Below are 20,629 nucleotides of genomic sequence, written 5' to 3' on the forward strand. Positions count from 1 at the left end.
ACCGGATATGTAGTCATATGGACTTCAAAATAAAATGATAATGTAGAACGTGGATATCTTTCATTCAGACTTTACTTAAAGGAAAGTGCCACTATGTGAAAACGCTCAGATAAATAGTAAATATAATTATTTAAAATTAAAAAAAAAAATGCCAGTAGTCATCTGCTTACACCATTACTCAAAATTGTTTGTGACTTATTACCTGTCTTCTCAACACGCGTTTTTATTTACGGTCTCCGGCAGCAAAGATTTTATTCTGAAAAGACAATAACCGGAAGTTATGAGTTTTATTTTCTAACTTGACGCTGGTCCCGTTATCTGCCAGTTAACTGTCTAACTTTGAGAGCTTGAAACATCGTTCAGGGATGGGGCGAAAGAGAGAGGAAGACTCCGCGCATCAGAAAACCTCTATGAAATTAACCTGCAGGATTTGGAAAACGTTTTTGACGCCGAACTTGTGGATTTTTATCATTTGTCTGGCAGGTAAGAGAAGATGAAAAGAGAAAAAAGATGGAAACCGCTCTCACTAAAGTGGTGTAACAGGTTGTTGAACTCAGGTTTGAGTTTGGAGTAACGGTAACGTTGAGCTAACGTCACTGTAGACAACTAAATTTACCTGCTTCGCTTATGATTGAACCTGTTGTGTTGGGACGAGTTAGATATGTATATGTATATGTAACTTTGGATCAAAACTTTTCTCTTCCCACATGAATAATTATATGTTTAATAGCCAGGTGTCAGTGATTTTTCCTGCCATAGATACAAGGCATTTCAACGTATCTAAGGCTCGTTTCCTCAAAATTTAATAAGGAAAACTGTAAACATGTAAGGTGGTTTCATGGCTTTTGCCTGGTATACTAGCTGTGCTTCAGTCAAGTGTTACACTGTATTTAGTCATGTGTGAATGATCTGACCAGAAGCTTTGGGGGTTGTGGATTAGGAGGTCTAACTTCAGACAAATTTAACTAGGTCTCTCGGTGAAATTACAGTTTACTACGCCATTTTATTTTAGTCAAAATACCCCACTAATACCTTAAAAAATACATGTAAAAGTGGAAAAAAGACACAGCAGATGCATGTTACCTAGAGAAAGATTGATTCCACAACTGATTTATGATGAGATAAAACTGAGAAAATCTTAAAAAAGCATTCATTTATTTAGGTTACCTAAAGAAAAAGGCCTTTGAAGGTATTAAGCCTTAATTAAACTGATTAAACGAATTAAAATGTATGTAATTTATTTTATTTATTTTTTTTTTTTAGCAAAACCTGCCTGGAAGATCACCAGTGCCATTTTTCTTGACCTTAAATTAATTACTATTACTAATATTTTTAATTGATTAATCCATCCATCCGTTCATTCAAACATTTTATCCAGGTCCAGGTCATGTTTAGATTATGAGCAATATACCCGGAATTAATAACAAAAAAATTAAATAAATGTAAATTAATTTACATGAAAATTTATTTACATGAATTTTTTGTTTAACATTGCACTTATAATATAAATAATTATTTCATGCTTTGGGTGTATGACTGTGAAACAGTCATTAAATTCTATTCTATGTGGTATTAAAAATTCAAAAGTCTTAGTGAGCCTGCAAAAACTCAGAGCAGGGAAACAGATAACAAGGACAAGGAAAATCTCTCCCGAAAAACTTACTTACCAACTTTTTATCTGGATTTTTATGTGGAAAATGTTTTCTGATATTATTCTCCTCAAATGAAAACAAATGTGTTCGAAACAGGACAGCAAACATTTATTCTGCATTCATGTCTCCCTAAAACTAACATTCAAAGCAAAATTCCTCTGTCCAATATTACATCAGTCGCAGTCTCCTCCGCCTGCTTTCATTTTCTGCTCTGGAGGTGGCTTTCTCTGAAAACTAATAAAGCCCAGATCGCCCTGCAGCCTATGATCCCAGGAAGACCAACCTCCTGGGTTTTTTTTGTTCCAGGTCTTAGAAGTCAAAGTAACGTTCTCCCTGAGGAATTTATGTTTTAGTCAACTTGATTCATGTTGGTCTGAAAATCAAACTCCATAACAGTCCACCCCAACCTCAGACGTTTACTGTAAAACCAAGTTGGCAACAGATGACACAAAGAAGCATTTAAATACATACCTACACAATGCCAATATCTACTGGTAACAAAAATAAAAGCATGCATGGTGTGAACGATATTATCCACAGGCTTTTTAAAAGTGATCTCTGTATATTTTGTATTTTTCAGTAGCATGCAATTGGCTGCTCTAAATACTGTAAATAACATACATGTGCAAGTAAAATAATACTTAAACATCAATTTTCTCCATCATACAGTTTTGGGTTTACTCTACTAATAATTCTGTTGGTAACAAGGTTGCAGCTAATGACTATTTTTGTTATTGAATTATGATATACAATATGATAAATGATAATGATAACAAACTCTTTAAAAAGTCTTAAAAATGTCAATTGTAGTGCAAAAAGTTCTTCAAAATTTCTCAGAGCCAGTAATGTCTTAACAATCGCTTGTTTTGTCTGATCAACAGACCAAAACTTCAAGATATTCAGTAAACACAGAAGATAGACACAGCAAAGGTTCACATTGAAGAAGAAGAACCTGCAAATGTTTAGCATTTTTGCTTAATAAATCGCTCAAGTGATCAAGCAATTATAAACTCAAAATAGAAGTGTCAGTAAGTAAGTCATTGTGAAAATCCATAAACAACCAAGAAGGGAGATAGTCTTCATAACATTGTGCTGTGAACTGTGCCTGGTCTGGATTAAGCGAAGTGGCCCCCCTCTCATCCCTTACCTCATCCCTGTTCACTGGTCCGGTTCAGTCACACCTCCCACTGTTTAACCTGAAAAACACACAGCAGCAGCAGCAGCACACAGATGTTTTGGGGTGTGTGTGGGTAGGTGGGTGTGTTTTTTTCACATGGTCATCTCTCCAGTCTTTGTTGCTGTTGAACTGCCGAGCTGGAGCTCCCGGTCATCATGTGACCCCGAGTCCTGCAGCTTCAGAAGCTTCAAAACAGCCTCAGGTCAACTCAGCTCACAGTCAGATTTCACCGAGCCAAAGCAGCTCAGTCAGTTTCAACACAGCCTTGGCTGCATCATGTTTCATTTCATTCCAGCTACAAGAAAAATAAAAGCATGCAAGTGTTTGTAGTTACTGTTTACCTTGATATATTTTTAATTTACTGAATCTCTTTTGGAAAAAGGAGGTAACTTCAATCAAGTTGAGAAAAGGCATGTTTCCCATGAGCCATGTAGGGAGTGTGTGATTTGTTAGCTATTTTTAACATGTGCAGACAGGAGCAGGTGTCTCCTTAGACCTCGATTCAACTGAGCGTCTGAATCATTGTGTGTTGCTCTTTGCTGCAGTAGTCCTTAATCCCCTTCATTACACATTCCCATTTATTACTGACACCTGCTTTGGCTGCTGGATCTGTGGTGTGCCAGAGGTTTTCAAACTCTGTGTGTGTCCCCCTATTGACAAAATCAAGACAAGTGCAGTCACATGATGATTCTCAGGCTAGTTCTCGAGTCATAAGGAGAGTCCTTTTTTCTATGATTTCTAAGCAGATTTGTGGACGTTTATATGCAATGGACATTGGGGACAATAAAATCTGGAAAGTGTACACTATGTCACAAGGAATCAAAAAATATCTGTGTCATCTCTGCGTTATGACTCAGAGAGGAAGGAGTGTGACTTACGATGCAATTCGTGGCAATCAGCTTGTTTTTAGAACGGCAACGTGCACCCTCTGAGCCTCCCCTTCAACTCTCTTGAAAACCAAAAACATGGTATGGGTCTCCATCCCATACCAAATAATCACTCATTAATCACTGACTAAAACCATTTCCTGACTGAGTTCAACAAACACAATGAATGTAATGATTATTTAGACACTTTTTTTTAACTTTCCATCCTTTCACACTTTACTGATCCTTCATTATCTCCTTATCCTCCCACAGGTGTCCTCCCTCCCTGTTGCTCGGGGGTTCATGTATCTGTGAGAGATGGGAAGAGGTATACTGTGCTGTTCCAGTCTGTGGTTCTGCCATGTCAGTACACCAGTGTGTCCACCCAGATCCCCGTGGTACAGTGGGTCTACAAGTCATACTGTCGCGACCGCACGCGGGATTCCTTCAGCTTCCCCGACAGCCAGAGTGGAGGTGGGTTGACGGGTGGAACCGGAGGAGCTGGTGGAGGGTACGAGACGGGGATGGCGGCGAACTACCTCGACTGTTCTGACAGCAGCCGGACAGTCCGAACTGTGGCCTCCATCTCCGGTTCCTCGATCACACTGTCAGAGTACTACAAGAACAGAGACATCTCCATCATCAACAGTAAGACTTCTGTAGTACTACTTGCATCTCTGGTTCTCTTTCTCTGATGTCCATGCTGAAAGTTATGTCAAGTTTTTCTTTCTCAAATCACACAGCAGCTGTGGAGCCGGCCAAACACATTTCTTTAGTGTAACAGACTGAACTTTAGCTCACCAGCTTTAGATGGAATTTCAGTTGGCAAGCAGTGATAAAGCCAAGTCACAGTGTGCTTTACAGAGGCAGAAACATGGATTAAAATACACAATATAGAAAAACAATAAAAGAAAGACATAAGATATTAAGGAAATAACAGAATAATAACAGAAATACAAACTCCCAGCAGCACTATGAAACCAAGTCAGAAGGATTTGAAGGGTTTGAAGGATTCATGTTTTTGGGCGTCCAGTTTACTGCATGAAAGTAAAAGCACCTTCTCTTTGTTTTCAACATATTGATCCTTATTTCTTCTTCTGCCAAGCCTGCCAAGTTTTATGAAAGCCATAAATTGGAGAATTGGCCCACACTTCCCACACATTCCCGATCAAATGCCCATTGTCAGAGAGATTCTTTGCACATGTAGAGGAGGTATGAGAGACAGGGGTGGCTCTACTGTAAACTTTACTGATCTGTCAGAACAAACCGGTTATATCACTCAGAAGAAATAAATAAATACCCACCATTAACAGTTGCCAATGCTACAGTTTGGCATGAGAAGAAAGTGTGATGTGAGATATTAGAGAAGGGGAGGTTTCTTTTTCTGAGGGAAGAGAAAAGGACAAAACTCGTATCCATCCAGTCAGAAATCACTGATCAACTGGACAGTGAACCCATGTTCAGGTGCATGTACAAAATACTGCAGTTAAGACACGTGCAAAAAGGTTATCATTGCCAACTTTATCTTAATAATAATCCTGAATCGAAATTATACATTTAGATTATAAAACTGAATGACATGATGTTCTGAGACTGTACCATTGCAGATATATTGGTATTGGCACATACACTATGTCGGCTGATAAATAACACAAAACACTGAAATAAAAAAAAATAAAATATGTTTTGCTGTAGCTCAGGAGTTGGAGCGGGTTGTCCACTAATCAGAAAGTCAGTGGTTGGCTCCTTACCTCTCCAGTCCATGCATCAGAGTGTCCTTGGGCAAGATAATGGCTGTTCCATCAGTGTGTGTGTGTGTGTGTGTGTGTGGTAGAAGTATGAATGTGTGTGTGAAGGGGTGAATGTGGCTTGTAGCGTAAAGTGCTTTGAGTGGTTGATAAGACTAGAAAAGCTCTATATAAGTCCAGTCCATCTAACCATTATATAGTTTGTCTTCCAGTGAGCAATGACAAGTTTCTTTTCCAAATGCCCCGTATCTTTGTTATGTCTGTTAACAAAAATATTGGCCAATATATTATCATATCGATTTTTTAAAATATCAGTATTGGTCTCAAAAATACAAGGTTGATTGGGCTCTTAAAAATCAGTCTAGCAGCATTTTCCCTGTGTCGTAGCAGCAGGCTGGGCTGCCTCTCCCACATGGCAATAAGGTGTGTTATTAATCAAATCTGTCATGATAATGAAGGCAGTGCAGTAGTGAAATTGTTCATCAGTTTACAGCAGATTAACCACAGGAATTCACTCTCATGCCATCCCCCTTTCCTGAGGTCTACATTTCCTTTACAGTCTCACCATCGTGCCATTCAAGGATCATCTAAGGGACCCTACTGTCTGTGTGTGTGTGTGTGTGCTTGACAGAGTGGTGGCCTTGTTTGCAGGCCTCAGATATATGGAGCTCTAACTCTGGCTGAAGAATCAACCTTCTCTTCACCAGCCAGGAACACAGACAAAAGAAGCAGTTTTCATGCTGTCCTCTCATTCATCCCGACCTCTCACTCCTTCCCTCTGATGTACTTCAATGTTCCGCTTTTATTTTTACTCTCTAGAGCTCTCCACATCCCACCGTTCACACACTCATTTCTCTCAGGGTAAGGTTTTTCTTTCTCTCTCTCTGTCCCACTCCACCTCCTGTCCTGTAGCAGGTCAGTGTAGTCATATTGTAAATGAACAAAAAAGTGAAAGCTACTTTGCCTTCAGAGACGGCCAGTCATCCATACCCATGTAATCCTATTCAGGGTCACAGGGAGGCTGGAGTCTGTCCCAGCATGCACTGGGCAGGGGGTTGGTGTTCTGTTAATCACATGGTTAACACAGACAAACCAACACACTGATTTGCACTCATGGCCATTTAAAAGTTGGCAGTCCGTCTGACTAGCATGTCTTTGGAGTGTGTGAGGAAAGATAAAATGAATCAAAGAAAATGTGTTTGATTTCATCACAAGGTAGCTTAAAGGTATGCTGCATGAGTGGTGGTGTCCCTTGTTGAAGGAGAGACTGGTCAGCCTGTCATTCCTCCTTCTTCCTTGGCTAACAGGAAAAGGAAGTGAATTATACAACCCATTTCCTGTCTGCTGTATTTATATGTCTGACCCCCCTTACAATGGAGTCAGCAGCCAAGTATTGTCTTGGGTGTTCAACTCTTGGACCAAACCATATCTGAATTGTTTTAACGGCTTGAAATCTTGTTTTCATAAATGAAAAAGGACAAATGAAGTGAAGTGTAACTTAATGCATAATTCTGAGAGTTCACTAATAAACTATGGGGCCAAAAGTATGTGGACCCCATTGTTCACATACAGTACGTTTGTGTAGTTTCTGTCTTGGGTTGTTTTTTGTTTTTTGGCTATATGGTTTTCTGAAAAGAGAAAGGTTTTCTGGAAGAACTTGACTGACCTTGAGAGATGCCTAACTCTGACCCCATCCAACACCTGTGGGATGAACTGGAATGCCAGGCCTTGTCACCGAACATCAGTGGTTGTGGAAGGTCTTCTCAGAAGTGTGAGGGTTGTCATAGCAGCAGATTAATGTCCATGGTTTTGGAATGAGATGTTCAACAATCACACATAGCTGTGATACTTAGACTGCCGCTTTTTTGACAGAGTATAGACTTTAAAATGCAGCAGAAACATTATGGATATAATATAATTTTCCAGGTTTACTAACTCCAAGAAATACACAAATTACGTGTTTTAAAAGATGTTAAAAGGAGAAAAGATGCATTTTCATGTATTGCCCACTGCCATCGTTTCCCCTGTTTTCTTTTATGATTTGCGTATTTTTCATTCCCTGCAGCTTGAAGGACTTAGTTTCTCATGTTTAACTTCTTCCCTTTTTCTCATGCAGAGGCAGACCTGAGGATAGGAGAGGTCCAGTGGGGAGACAGTGGAGTTTACATCTGTAAAGTGGTTATATCTGATGATCTAGAGGGACCAAACGAAGCCTCTGTCGAGCTGCTGGTTCTGGGTAAGATGCCACTACTTTCCCAACATGCCTATTTGTAAATAATTTTAGCTTTGGAACAAAAGCAGTTTGGTGACATTCGCACCATTCTCTGCAAATATCGCCTCTGTGTCTCATCGACTTACAAATTCAACAGTGTGTTTCCAGTGTTGGTGCAAGCTTTGGTCGGTTATGGCAGATTCATTATCGTTGAACCTGCAAATTTACATTGTAGACCAATTATAACAATGTTTTATTGAGTGATTGATTCTAGCAGTGTTGCATCACCTTGTTTTATACAATATTAGACTTTCACTGTAAATTGAATTTTACATAACAAGGCCTTTATAAACTGAGCTATTCATCAATGACAGCACAATACAAGCTCATTAATGAGATGATTTATAACAAGAAGTGGCACTTTGAGGGCCATGTCTGTCTTATCTGTAACAACTGCATTTTCTCATGCTGTATATTAATATATTGAACAACGTGATGAAACTTGATTACTGCAGAATAATTATCACTTGTTTCAGTCAGAGGTTCACAATAATATTCCACTTATACCTACGTATGTGTGTGCACATGTGTGTGCATTCTGTTGTCCCATGTTGTAAAAGTATCTGTAATGCGTTGTGTTACAGTGACAGTGTACTTTTCTGTGTTCAGTTACAACAAATGTTACCATGGCAACGGCTGAGAGGGTATGTGGCTCTTGGTGCCCTAATTCACTCTGTGGCTGAACTTTTGTTTGGCTGGCACTCAGAGACTAATGTGTGTGCACAAAAAGACACACACACACACACACACACACACACACACACACACACACACACACACACACACACACACACACACACACACACACACACACACACACACACACACACACACATACACACACACTCAGAAATACACACACAAGTACCGGACAATAAGCTTTTACAGTTTGCAAAAACTTGCGTGTGTTCTGAATCCTGTTTAACGCTGGGTACGGCCTCAGTATGATAGTATGTTACAGATAATGGTAGGATAGGATAATGCTACACACAAATGAAGATGACTTGATTTTCCTGCATGAGGTGCCCTTTGCAGTCTTCAACCTGGCATGACAGACCCTAAATCCACCTTAGTTTAGCTAATATAGGATGTGAGGCACTTGAAGTGTTTCCATAACAACAGTTGGGGCCACAGCGAATGGATGGGGGGCCTCCTTTGTCTTTTTAGCAAATGGCTTCACAGAAAAGCAGACAGGGAAGATTTAATGATGTGGGGGAGGGACAGCAGGGCGTAGTGACACAAAAGATGCAGGATGACACCATGTGAGACGTTTTACTGATGTGGACGTCTGAGAACTCAGTGGTTTAAAAAAAAGAAGAGAAAAAATCAGCTTTATTCCAGTCTGCCTTCAAGTTTCAGTGCCATTTTCATAGAGCAGAAGAAGCGACCTGTTAATGATCCAAAACTTAAATAAAACATTGAAATGTGCAGTAAAGTAATTTGCCATGTGCAAAGTGTTCCTCAGTATTTTGTACTCCAGCACAAGATTGAACTATTTCATATATGGTGTCAACTGTAGTGGGCCGATATTTAAAGAATAGCATTTTAAATGTATCAAACAGAAGTTTTGGAAACATGGGGTCAGCAAATATCAGAGACAAACACACAGGTGTATTACATGCAGGGGGTTGAGTATTATTGCCAAAAGTTAAAGACAAAAAGGAGAAAAAAAACACAATTAGAGCCAGTTTCCTGTGAATAACAATCCTTTCATCCAGTATTTTTCACGCTGTAGACAGAAGGTTCAAGTGATCTTTTCCACTAAGCGTAGATAGTTGGCAGAGCCTATGAAAAGTGCCATAGTATACAATGGTTTCTCTGAAGCTGGCATTTGGTAACAGTGTTTGTACTTTCAACCATAAAAGATACAGAGAAAAATGAAGTCCAGTATCCTTGATATTAAATGTCCCACTTTCTCCCAAGAAGTCTGAGTATGTGGACAATGTAGCTCACAATGACTCCTGACCTCCCTGTAACAGAGCAGGCAGAGGGAGATTTTCCTGATGGAGTTTAATAGAATATGATAGATAGTGGTAGACTTAAAAGTAAGTGAATTGTTGGGCCCAGTACTAAATGCTGTATGAAGACAGGTACAGTATCTGTGAAGTCACATCGTTCTTGGACAAAAGATTTTAGAGTTGTTTTGAATAGTTATGGAAACTTACAAAAAGTTATCTGGTATTCAAACACCATGCGCTTGAATCACCCTATAGGGTAAAACAAGCAATCCCAACATATTTAAAGTAAATCTTGGTGAATCACCAGCCTGCAGGCAAATTCATGAGTGGGAGGCAACTTCACTAGTGAACTGCCTTCAACTGCTTGAGCAGGAGGGAGACAGAAGACAGAACAACAGATTATAAAGAACTAGAGGTGCCTTACATGTACAAATGTACATAATGCAAATTTCAGCACTTATTTGTTTTTGAATTCATGTGGTGATTCAGCTGCTTCTCAGTAATTTTAATAGGTTTCTCTCTGTTTTCAAATCCAGCAAAGAGCACGTTTAGTCTTCCAGAAAGATACTAAAGTGAGGTATGTGCTCTGTCAGCCAGAGTCGGGCCAAGATAGCCTAGCCTGCTCCCTGTTTCTCCAGTCCTTCTCTCTCATGCTCAGCACTCCTTTCCTCCTCTCCACGATAATCATACTGTCAACAGTAAAACACCAGTATCTTTTTCACTTTTTATAAAGCTTTATCTTTCAAGGTCCCATGGAAATATGCACCCAAACAACACACACCCAAACTGAACACATTCATCCACATTTTTGCACCAGCTTGTGGACACACTGCCCCTTATCTATCATCTTAATGCTTCATTCAGACAGCTACTGACCTTGTGTGGAGTCCCTTAAAGTGATCTATAAAAGAAATAATGAAAGGAGAAAGACATAACACTTGCAGGATACCAGAAACAACAATTGACAGGTGGTTATGGTTTTTATGGGCTTGGGTTATTTCTGGTGTTGATATTTTCTTTTCCTGAAACATATTTATGTCTAGAAGTAATCAAGCTTACCCTGCCAGATTTAAACCTTTTACTCTTTAAAAAAAATAAATGTACTTTATATTTTAGACAAGTCAGACAACAGAGAGACAAAGGAATAGTTTCAGGAGCAAAATGTTTCTCAGGGTCTGGATATGAGGAATGTTCCCACCTGTGATTTTTGCAGCTCTGCATGTAACATTACTCACAGCTCCCGCCTGTTTGTCATGTTATCTTCGTGACAATGATTCATGTTCCAGTCTGTCTTCTTATCAGACAGATAACCTGACAGCTTTTAATATCAGAAATTAGATGACCAATCTGCTTATCAGTTGCTCTGATGTGGAGACTTACTGGAACAAGGCCAGAATGTCCTCTGGTGCATGCAGCTGTTTACCTGCCAACTTTTTTCTATCTGTTTATCTGTCTTTTACTCTTTGTTTTTGTCTTCCTTGTCTCCTTGTGCATGCTGCTGCAGCAGTAACTTCTTTGAATCGATCATTCCAGTTTATATCATCGCCATTCCCACACTCTCCTCTCCTTTCCTCTCCTCTCCTCTCCTCTCCTCTGTCTCTCTCCAGGTTTCTCAGGTGTGCCTGAAGATCTGCTGCCAGACTTTGATTTGAAGATTATGCCAGGTAGGGGCATAATGTGTTCTCCCCCTTACCTGGTTCTTTTCATTCATACTAACCGTACTTACCGCTCTAAACATGGGTGTAGGAACCATTTGGATGGTGGTGGTGCAGGGTATTCTCTATGGATGGATTTTTGCAGACAATACAAGAAATTTAGAAATGATCATTTAGATTAGAGGCTGATAAATGGTTCCTGTGCTAACGGCTCTGATACTGGCTAAATCAGTAAATAATGAAAACAGGTGTTTGGGATTCAGCTATAAAGACGCTTCAGAGCCGTTTTAACCCGACAGTCTGATCCTCACTCGTCAGATAATGAGCTGACCGTTGCTCCTGCTAACATGAGCTGTGCTGGAAAACAGCTATTATGGTCATTATAGTTATTTATGGTTGTGGTTAACGTGTCATCCCACATCGTTTGGACACTACCCAGTAAAAACCTAGCAATCAAGAGGGTGGGAAGTTTGTTTATGTCACATCAAATTCCAGTAATAGCACAGTGTTTGTGGGAAATGATAAATGAATGGATGGTTTGTGTGGAAGTAGCTCCCAAAATGACCTGGTATGATACACTCAGCCAGAATGGTTACTGCGAGCTTATCTCTCAAGTTAGAGTCACATTAGTACATGTTGTTGTCCGCATTCACTCCCACACTGCTCTGAAGTGTAATTGTATTGGTACAATCCTTATATGTGTGTATGTGTGGGGGTGTTTGGGGGTATGTGTGCGTGTATATGTGTAGGGGTCATTATGGTTGCAAATGAGATCACATTAAATGCTGGTTTGTTGTAACAGCCAAATCTCCAGTATCTCACAGAACAGCATAAACTGTCCTTTTCCTTCCTGTAGCAAAAGCAGTTTCCTGTGTGTGAGTGTCTGTGTTTGTTTTTGGTGTCCATGTGTCCGTGTGTGTCTGTGAGAGACAATACTGTCCTTGGTTTTAAATTGTTAAAGATCTCCTTATCTGCCTTCTCCTTCCCTTTCCGTTGCTTTGTCCCTATAGACAGATACATGTAGTTCATCTGTTGTACTTGCCGTATCACTCACAAACAAACTCTCTAATTCTCTTAGTTTTTGTTGCCTCTTACATTCTGGTTAAAATTTGTTCTGATTTGTAAATAAAAACTACCAATGATAGAAGACAACCCAGCCTCCTCTCCCAGCTAATGCCCCATAACTTTACAGTTTAGAATGATTCCTCACTGTGTTATGTCCCATCCCAACATGCCTCTTCTACAGGAAACCCATCACATTAAGGAAGATTTCTTTGGACCTTCAAGCAGCATTTGTGCATTCAGGAAAAAATATGTTCAAATATTTATTCCGTTTGCATAAAATTTTGTTTAATAATCTTCAGGGATTTTTCTCTTGTTATTAATTTACAAACTCACATACAAAGACGTACGTTATTACAAGTGTAGCTCCCGTGTTAGCTGAAGTGAAGCTTGATGGATATGAAAGGTGAACAGAGTACTGAATGTTGCAATTCACATTAAACACATTAATTAGGACAGAGGGTTGTAGTCTACGTGTAACACAGATAGTCTGTTTACAGTCACTGTAAACATGGAGACGTACTGTACAGAAGGGAAAAGCAGGAAAACACTGCTGGACAGACAGATGTAAAGGAAAACTCTGCTGATTTTACACATCCTAGTCTGTTTACAGGCAGTACTACTGTATATGTGAGAAGAGGGAGCTATGTGAAATCTGACAAAGTAGCTCAAGTCACTTGAGGCAGCATTATTTGGGCTTGAAGCCTACAAGTTTGAAAATGATGCATCAATTCTTTTTTTTTTTTTATTGTCTATCATGAGTCTGACAATGTTATAGGATTGCCAAAGCTAAATAAGTTGAATGCTCTTCAAAGCTAACAGCCATTTTCAAGCCAAGTATGACTACACTGGGATCAAGTCAAGCTGTTCCTATGTTAATATGTGTTGGTAATTATTTATATGTGGGATTCTGTGTTGTGTGTGCTTCCAGAGTGGGTGTTTGTGGCAGCGGTGGCTTTGGGCAGTGTGTTATTCCTGCTGTTTGTTGGGATTTGTTGGTGTCAGTGTTGTCCTCACTCCTGCTGCTGCTACGTCAGCTGCTGGTGCTGCCCCGACACGTGCTGCTGCCCCAGACACTGTGAGTATATAAACACACACGCACAGGTCCTCATGTTCAGAATACTGACAGTGTTTGAACAAAGTATGTTTTTCTGGAAAAGCTGAATGGAATCGTGTGTTGCTTTTTTTTTAGTGTATGAGGCAGGTAAGGGTATAAAGACAGGTACCTCCACCCCTCAGCCACCTGCCTACCCTCCATACTTTGTCTCTGGTGTCCCTACAATGGTCCCCATCGCTCCCCCCTCCCTAGTGGACAAGATGTCTTCTGCCCCCCCCTCAGATGGCAGCCTACTAACAGCAGGTGAGGTCTTACTCTTTGTTAGCAAGTTAACCCGTCAAAATAAAATAGTGAACTAGAAAATATGCAAAAACACCAGTATGGTCCTCAAACCACAATGAACACACACATAAAGACAAACAGACGTTTGCTATGCTGATGGGTCAAGTGTGTATCTCCAGTGCCGATGCATGCTGTAGGGATTCCCTACCGTGTGCCTTCACCTCAGGATCAGGACTCTCTCAGGGTGCTACAGTATGTAGAGAAACAACTGGCTCACTTCAACCCGGCCAGGTCCAACAGTCACCAGTGTAAGCTTCATAAACCCATCCTGTGGCTCTGCTCTCTCAAAAATCTTTCAAAAGATTTGTCCACAATGTCAGTGAATAGTGACCGCATGCTCTACTGTTTATTCCACTGCCAATGTCTTTTTGGCTTTTTATTCTCTTCAGCTTGCATCTCTGCACTCAAGCTTTCTGCATGTTGAATTTCCTGTAGTTCAGATGTGATACAGTAGCAAGTGTGCATGCCTACTTACCTAAAAGTATATGTTTTAACAATTCTCCCTCCAACATTGTGTAATCTCTTGCAAACCTTGACTGACTTTCTTTATCTGCAGTTTCTTCCTTCAGGAAACATTTTCTCTTCAATTGTTAATTACTCTGTTCAATCATTCGTCATTGATTCATTATCTTATTTTGATCTGTTTAGCCTGTAGTCTGTCTGAGCTGAGCTCTCTCCACGAAGGAGAAACTGGCTTCCGCCAAACATATCGCAATGTCCAGAAGAAAGCTCTGCCCGCCATCCCTGACCACGATCCTCAGCCTGAACCCCAGCGCTACCGTGACAACCGCAGCCCGGAGCCACAGCGTTACCGTGACAGCCCCTCTTCACCTCAGCATCATCATGATGACCCTGACTCTGACCCCCGGCGGTGCCGGGACGAGCCCCCCCCTCAGCGACGATACAGTGACGACCCACCATCCTCCTCACAGTCACGCAGGCTTGGCCGTAATCAACAGCAACACAACCACAGCGAGGAGGACAACCACAACAGGTACAGACAACTCTGAACACACAAATTCCTTACATACACACCCATACGAACATACACTATACTCTGTCCTCTCCTGGCCTCTCCTGCTGTGTTTTGCAGGTGGAACCCTCGTTCAGAACATCTGCATAGAAAAACGTACCGCTCACTGGATGAGCTGGAGGAGTTTGCTGCTTCCTACAAGCAGAGGGGAGGCAGAGTGGTAGAGAAGAGGGAAGAAGAACAGGGAGACTATGAGATGGACTTTCTGGAGTTCAGTCGATATCCTTCCTACCGCAATGGCCCGCCTCAGCATTACCACAACAATGAAAATGAGCTCGGAGACAGCAGGGACCGTGAGGATCATCCCAGACGGAGCAAGAAAAATGGACGCACCATCAGCCCACTTCCGTCACCCAAAAAGAGGAGGGGCACTTGGGATAGTGAACGTCCTGTTCCACCTCCTCCCAGAGTCAGTCCACCATCAACTTCCTCTCAAGAAAAGGACTATGATGGCACATTCCTGAACAGCCTGCTGGAGCGTAAGGCTAAGTTGCGTGGGGTCAGCCAGGGGAAGAGTGGGGCCAGGGGTGAGGAAGATTCAGACACACCCTCAAAAGGCAGCTCGAAAAAGAGCAGCGGGGAATCTAGTCGGCACTGCAGCCGTTCGCCTAGTAACAGGCCTGATGCAGATTCACTGCCTCCTTACTCAGACACAGAGCGAAACAGAACTGACAGGCCATCTCCACGGCTACTCCCCACACACACTCGCTCATCTCAACCTCCTGCCCATTCCCTGCCTGGTCGCAGAGAGGAACCCAGAGACAAATCCCGGAAAGTGGTGAGTTACATTGAAGCCTCTAAATGATTGGTACGATTGTCTGGTGGTTCTGCTAATTTGCAGCAACAGCAGTGAGTGGAACTTAGTGAATAGCATCTTCTCTAGTTGTTGAAAACTAGTTACTGGTGTGCAATTGATGAAAATATTTGTTAGAAGAATGTTAACATGAGGCTAACTAGAGTATTTAACACTGAATGTTGTATTCACTGCTTTTTAAGGGAGTCTAATAGGGTCTTATGTAAACATTACCGTTTTCCGAGGGGTCCGAGAACCTTTTGAGGAACTCATGAACTAAACCTGTGTTTCAACAAGAGAAACCGGGGATTAAATTTAGTCCCTGTACAATAGTTCAAAGGGGCAAAAAGTCCTGGCACCACTGGTCCTGGCATCTAATGATTTAGAAACAGGCAAATCAAGGAAGTACTGAGTGACTCTAGTATAACAATTTGGGCAAGGATCGGACATTTCTTGTAATGTTTAGTAAGATTAAAATATTGTTATGTTTTTGGCTTCCTGAGAGTGTGAGGGAGATGCGGTCAAGGGAGGTAATGTGTGAACAGAGAGAGGGAGCAGTAATGTGAGAACAAAGCAAGCGAACAAGAGGTCAAAAAGGACTGGACATCCATGAAGTGAGCCAGGAGAAGCTTAGCTCATCAGTCAACACACCTTTAAATGCACACAGAGATCATAGAAAAGCATTCGCTGTCATAATGGTTCTCCACCACCCAAACTGCTGCTTTAAGTTGGTGGTATATTTATACATACATGCTTTAGGTGGGAAGTTCTTTCGTCAACGTTATCCCCTTTTCAAGATGGTGAAGATGAATTTAATCTAAAATGATTTAAGCCATCTTTGAGCAGATCTGTAATGTGTTGTGGTCAGACAAGCATCATGTGAGCGAGGCTGTGTTGTTGGCCTTTGCATTGCAGTGCAGTTTCTCAACTTCGGCCTGTGAAAACCTTTTTAGGCCCCAAAATGTTCATGAACCTGCACTTTGAGAGTGATCATGTGAACTGGATTATGGCACACTCTGGTGTTCTGTTTTCAAGAGCATGGAGCGAGCTCCAAATGGATCACACAGAGAAGATTATATATTTCAAACCTGTTATTAAAAATTATATCAATATGTAATATTCCCCACATGGGGTCCCAGCTCTAAGGTTGAGAAACTCTGACTTACAGTGTAAATAAGGTTTGTAGGCCTACAGTAAGTGTTGTTGTTGTACCTTTGACAGGTCAGGTTCAGATGCAACCAGGGTGAAAACTAGGTAGAATGCTCTGTTCTGTATCCAACTACTCTCTATAACAATCATAACTGGTTGGCTCCTCCCTGACAAACCTGGGTCAAAATGGTATTCAACATCAAAGTTATCCTGTCAACATCATCCTGTACAAAAAAGAAAAAAATAATAATCAGAGTCAGCTCTCTGGCCTCGAGCGGGGGCTTAAAACAAATCTGCAAATAATTTGAAAAAAAAAAAAAGAGTTGAAATTCAGTTTGTCCCAGGTCCTACCTCACTATAATAACCCTGTTTGGCTAATGTCCATTGCCTCTATCCTGTCTCACTTCACTGAATACAGTTTGCTTTAATATTTTTGTGCAAACTCTCTGCTGTTGTTTTGATCACCCATCCATTATTTTATCCTCACCAGAGCACTCTGCTCAGCCGAGACTCCCTCATCGTCTGATCGACTGAAAGCCGCAGAGACTGAACTCTTCGAGCAGACTGAGCATGCGGCCACGAAACTCTACGCACATCAGCTGATAAGAGATGACGGAATTGACTTTGAGCGTGGAAAGCTGAATCAGGACCAATGAGTGAAGGAATGAACAACAGATACACTTTCACTATCGAGACTGTTACTGGGGCTTTCTGTCTGTGACGTCGCTGAGTGATGAAGTCACCACCATTCAGTTTCTGTCACGGACTGCCTCATACATATCTCAGCTGGACTAACACTGAACTGATGTGGGCTGGGTGTATGACCTGGAATGTCCCTCTGAGCAGGACACTGTTAGTCTCCCCTCTTCCCTTTATAAAAGCCTCTGAAGCGGAGGGACTTACTTTACGCTTCTAGCACAATGAGTGCATTCATTTCCATTTGATGAGATATCTGCATTTAGAAAGCTCAGTTGCAGAATAGATGGTAAATGAAAACACCATTATTATAAAGGACATAATGTAGCTTCAGTTGTATGACAATACACGCACTGTGCCATTCAGTCACATATTCAGGGACTAAAGCATCTAATTCACAGTTTTAACCAGGAGACTTTGATGTTAAACTGGATGTAGTAACCAACAATACCAAATGTTGATATGATGTGTATCCACAGAGCGGGTGGACATAATAACACGAACGCCTCATGGAAAAGGACAGTAACTCTTAAAGCTGCATTAAAGCCACAATATGTAAATTCTGGAATTCAAGCTAGCGCTAGCATGAGACTCAAGAGTAAACCACTCCGCTCCTCCTTCATTTGCATCTCCCAGCTCTATTAAGATTAGAGGATATTAGAAAAAGTTATATACCGCAGTTTCAACCAATATTTTTATATTGATAATGTATTAATTAACCTCTAATGTCGCTCCATGTCAGCTGGATGTGTAAATAAGCAAGTGTTTGCTAATGCATTTGCCATAAAATATTGATAAGGTAATAGAAGATGTTATCTCAAGTTGTGTTTACAGCTTGTTCTGCTTGTGCACATGTAACAAAAAAAATCAATCAATACTGTTACAAGTAACTTAGTCATGCAGTACATGCACATGAGCTGGGTTATATGAGGTTTAATACCATGTAGCAGCAATTATAAATGAAAAAAAGAAGTCTGGAAATCAAGTGTTTAAAGCAACATAAGATGGAAAACAGCTCTGTAGAGGGCAAATAATCTGCACCTAAACTGCAGTAGTGCCAGTCAGAGTCAGTTTGAGATGTTGTTTAAGATGTTATGGGTTGTAATTTTGAAAGTCATGACAATACCCAAGCCAAACCCAGCAAGCTGATTGACAAAATACTAAACTAATAAGGGTATTGACTAATTCTGCTAACTGCCCACTGACCAACATCCATATTCGTTACACTATTTGCAGCGGAGGTTTAGTTACTTCTACGTTAAGGTTCCTATTCATGAAGCAGTAACATTACTTTACCTTGGCCCTGTTATTTCAGTGGAGCTTATCATCTCCTATTAAAACATATTAGAGTTTGTACAAAGTAACTGTTTTAAAACCTAAAACCTGATTAAAAATTTGTATTTTTTATAAACATTTAAAGTATTGAACTGCTGCTTGGCTGGAAAACATGTTTGTACTGCAGTATGAACACATTTTTCTATATAAACTCGACCTATTTATGTGTGAGGTGTGACATGATTGTTGTAATTTGTAAATGATAATGTTTGTGTAAGCACTCCACTGCGACTGTGTACATAAGATGAAGTGTCTTTGATTTGATTACTGTAATTCAACCTTTTTCTTATCACTGCTGAGTCAACAGCTAAACCAACACCTTCTTGTGTTATCTAACAGCCACACACACGTGTACAAAACACACATTACCCTACTGATTTTTGGACATCTACATCTATCAATTGTATTACTTCTTCTGCCCTAACATAACACCGTACAGTATTTCTTTATTCCTGCCTCCATGGTGGGAAGGCTTGTCTTCAGAAAAGTCTAATGTGCGTGTTTAGTTTTCCTCTGCTGGCTGATATTGACAACTGTGTGTGTGTGTGTGTGTGTGTGTGTGTGTGTGTGTGTCTGTGTGAGTGTGTGTGTGTGATTGTGTGTGAGAGAGAGAGAGATGACTCTTTACTTTTCTGTAAAGGAGACAATGTATAATTGAGTATGACTCATGTCTTTGTTCATTGTTGTTACCACAGACTGCCTGTCTTCTCTACACAGCTGTGTTAAAACTCACATATCATGTCTGCCAGCTCAGCCACAGAAATCTGCCCTGTTCGTCATCCACATAAAGAATTTGTTACAACACTCTCGTCCATTAAGCGTCCAAAGTATCTGTTTATTAACATGGCAAGATGCAGAGTGGCAAACAAAACAGAAGCATCAAGTGTGTTTGTCTGCACATTTTCTCAGTAAATAAACTCAGCAGAAATATGAAGCCCAGGTTTTTATTTGAGCTTTTTTTTTAGGAAGTTCAGTTAAAAACATTGTGACGTACAGGAAGTGGTGGAACATACTTTAATAAGTACAATTCTGATACAGCTGCACTTAACTTGAGTGTTTCTACTTTATACTTCAGCGTCATCATATTTCAGAGTGATATTCTGTATTGACTCCACTACATAGTTGACCTAGTTACTTTGCAGATGAAGATTTTACTTACAAAATATATTATGAACTTATGAAATACCTTCCATATTTATAGATTAAACTGCCCAACAGTATATAAAGTCATTAAAATTAGTTAAATACAGCCTACATATTAATCCACATTTAATAAAAGCTCAATCACTATAATATATGATAATATCGTAGTCACAGAGGTCATTCCTCTACGTAACGAGTACGAGTACTCTCACTTTTGATACTTGAAGCAGTTTTTACTGATAGTAATTACGTGCTTTTACATGAGGGGATTTTACAGGATTTTTACCTGTAATAAAATATTTTTGCATTGAGATTTTGCCACTTGTTCTAATAATCACAGGTTTTGAATTCTTCCCCCACTATAGGGGAAGTTGGATTAACCAAACCATGTCAGAGTGAACTATGACCTGCTCTGCCAAGCACAAGATCAGGAGTTCTCTGACCAGAACAGATGTTATAACATTCACAGGGTGAAAAGGACTCTCTGTTTTGGGTCTCTCTTGCTTTAAGTGTGTGTGAGAGAGAGGTTGTGTGTGCATCTGAGCTCATATACTGTATGTTTGTGATGGGAGGGATCGGTTAAGACGGTGACCACTCACAGCTCGAGAGTATGTCAGGAATGTAGTTGAGCAACTCCCCCCTGGGCTTTGCAGAGGCATCAGCGGGGAAATATTACTATCACCAAAAGGTT

The 20,629-nt window shown here is 40.5% G+C and overlaps 1 protein-coding gene across 1 annotated transcript; it reads left to right on the forward strand.

Moving 5' to 3' along the window:
* The first annotated feature begins 358 nt into the window (after nucleotides 1–358).
* Nucleotides 359–19,681, forward strand: LOC111238676 (immunoglobulin-like domain-containing receptor 2). The gene is made up of 10 exons (XM_022768309.1): nucleotides 359–483; nucleotides 3,969–4,343; nucleotides 7,560–7,679; nucleotides 11,281–11,337; nucleotides 13,322–13,468; nucleotides 13,583–13,750; nucleotides 13,927–14,037; nucleotides 14,438–14,783; nucleotides 14,883–15,600; nucleotides 17,255–19,681. The coding sequence occupies exons 1-10, from the start codon at nucleotides 366–368 to the stop codon at nucleotides 17,288–17,290; spliced, it is 2,196 nt and encodes a 731-aa protein (XP_022624030.1). The 5' UTR covers nucleotides 359–365; the 3' UTR covers nucleotides 17,291–19,681.
* The last annotated feature ends 948 nt before the right edge of the window (nucleotides 19,682–20,629 follow it).

This window comes from Seriola dumerili, unplaced genomic scaffold, assembly GCF_002260705.1.
Source record: "Seriola dumerili isolate Sdu_G_001 unplaced genomic scaffold, Sdu_1.0 BDQW01001449.1, whole genome shotgun sequence".
Taxonomy (NCBI): Eukaryota; Metazoa; Chordata; class Actinopteri; order Carangiformes; family Carangidae; genus Seriola; species Seriola dumerili.

Excerpts from the sequence above, each read along its gene's own strand:
- LOC111238676 (XM_022768309.1), top strand. The coding sequence starts at position 366 with ATGGGGCGAAAGAGAGAGGAAGACTCCGCGCATCAGAAAACCTCTATG. Across the intron at positions 14,784-14,882 it reads GAGGAGGACAACCACAACAG|GTGGAACCCTCGTTCAGAAC; the intron begins GTACAGACAACT and ends TGTGTTTTGCAG. Across the intron at positions 15,601-17,254 it reads GAGACAAATCCCGGAAAGTG|AGCACTCTGCTCAGCCGAGA; the intron begins GTGAGTTACATT and ends TATCCTCACCAG.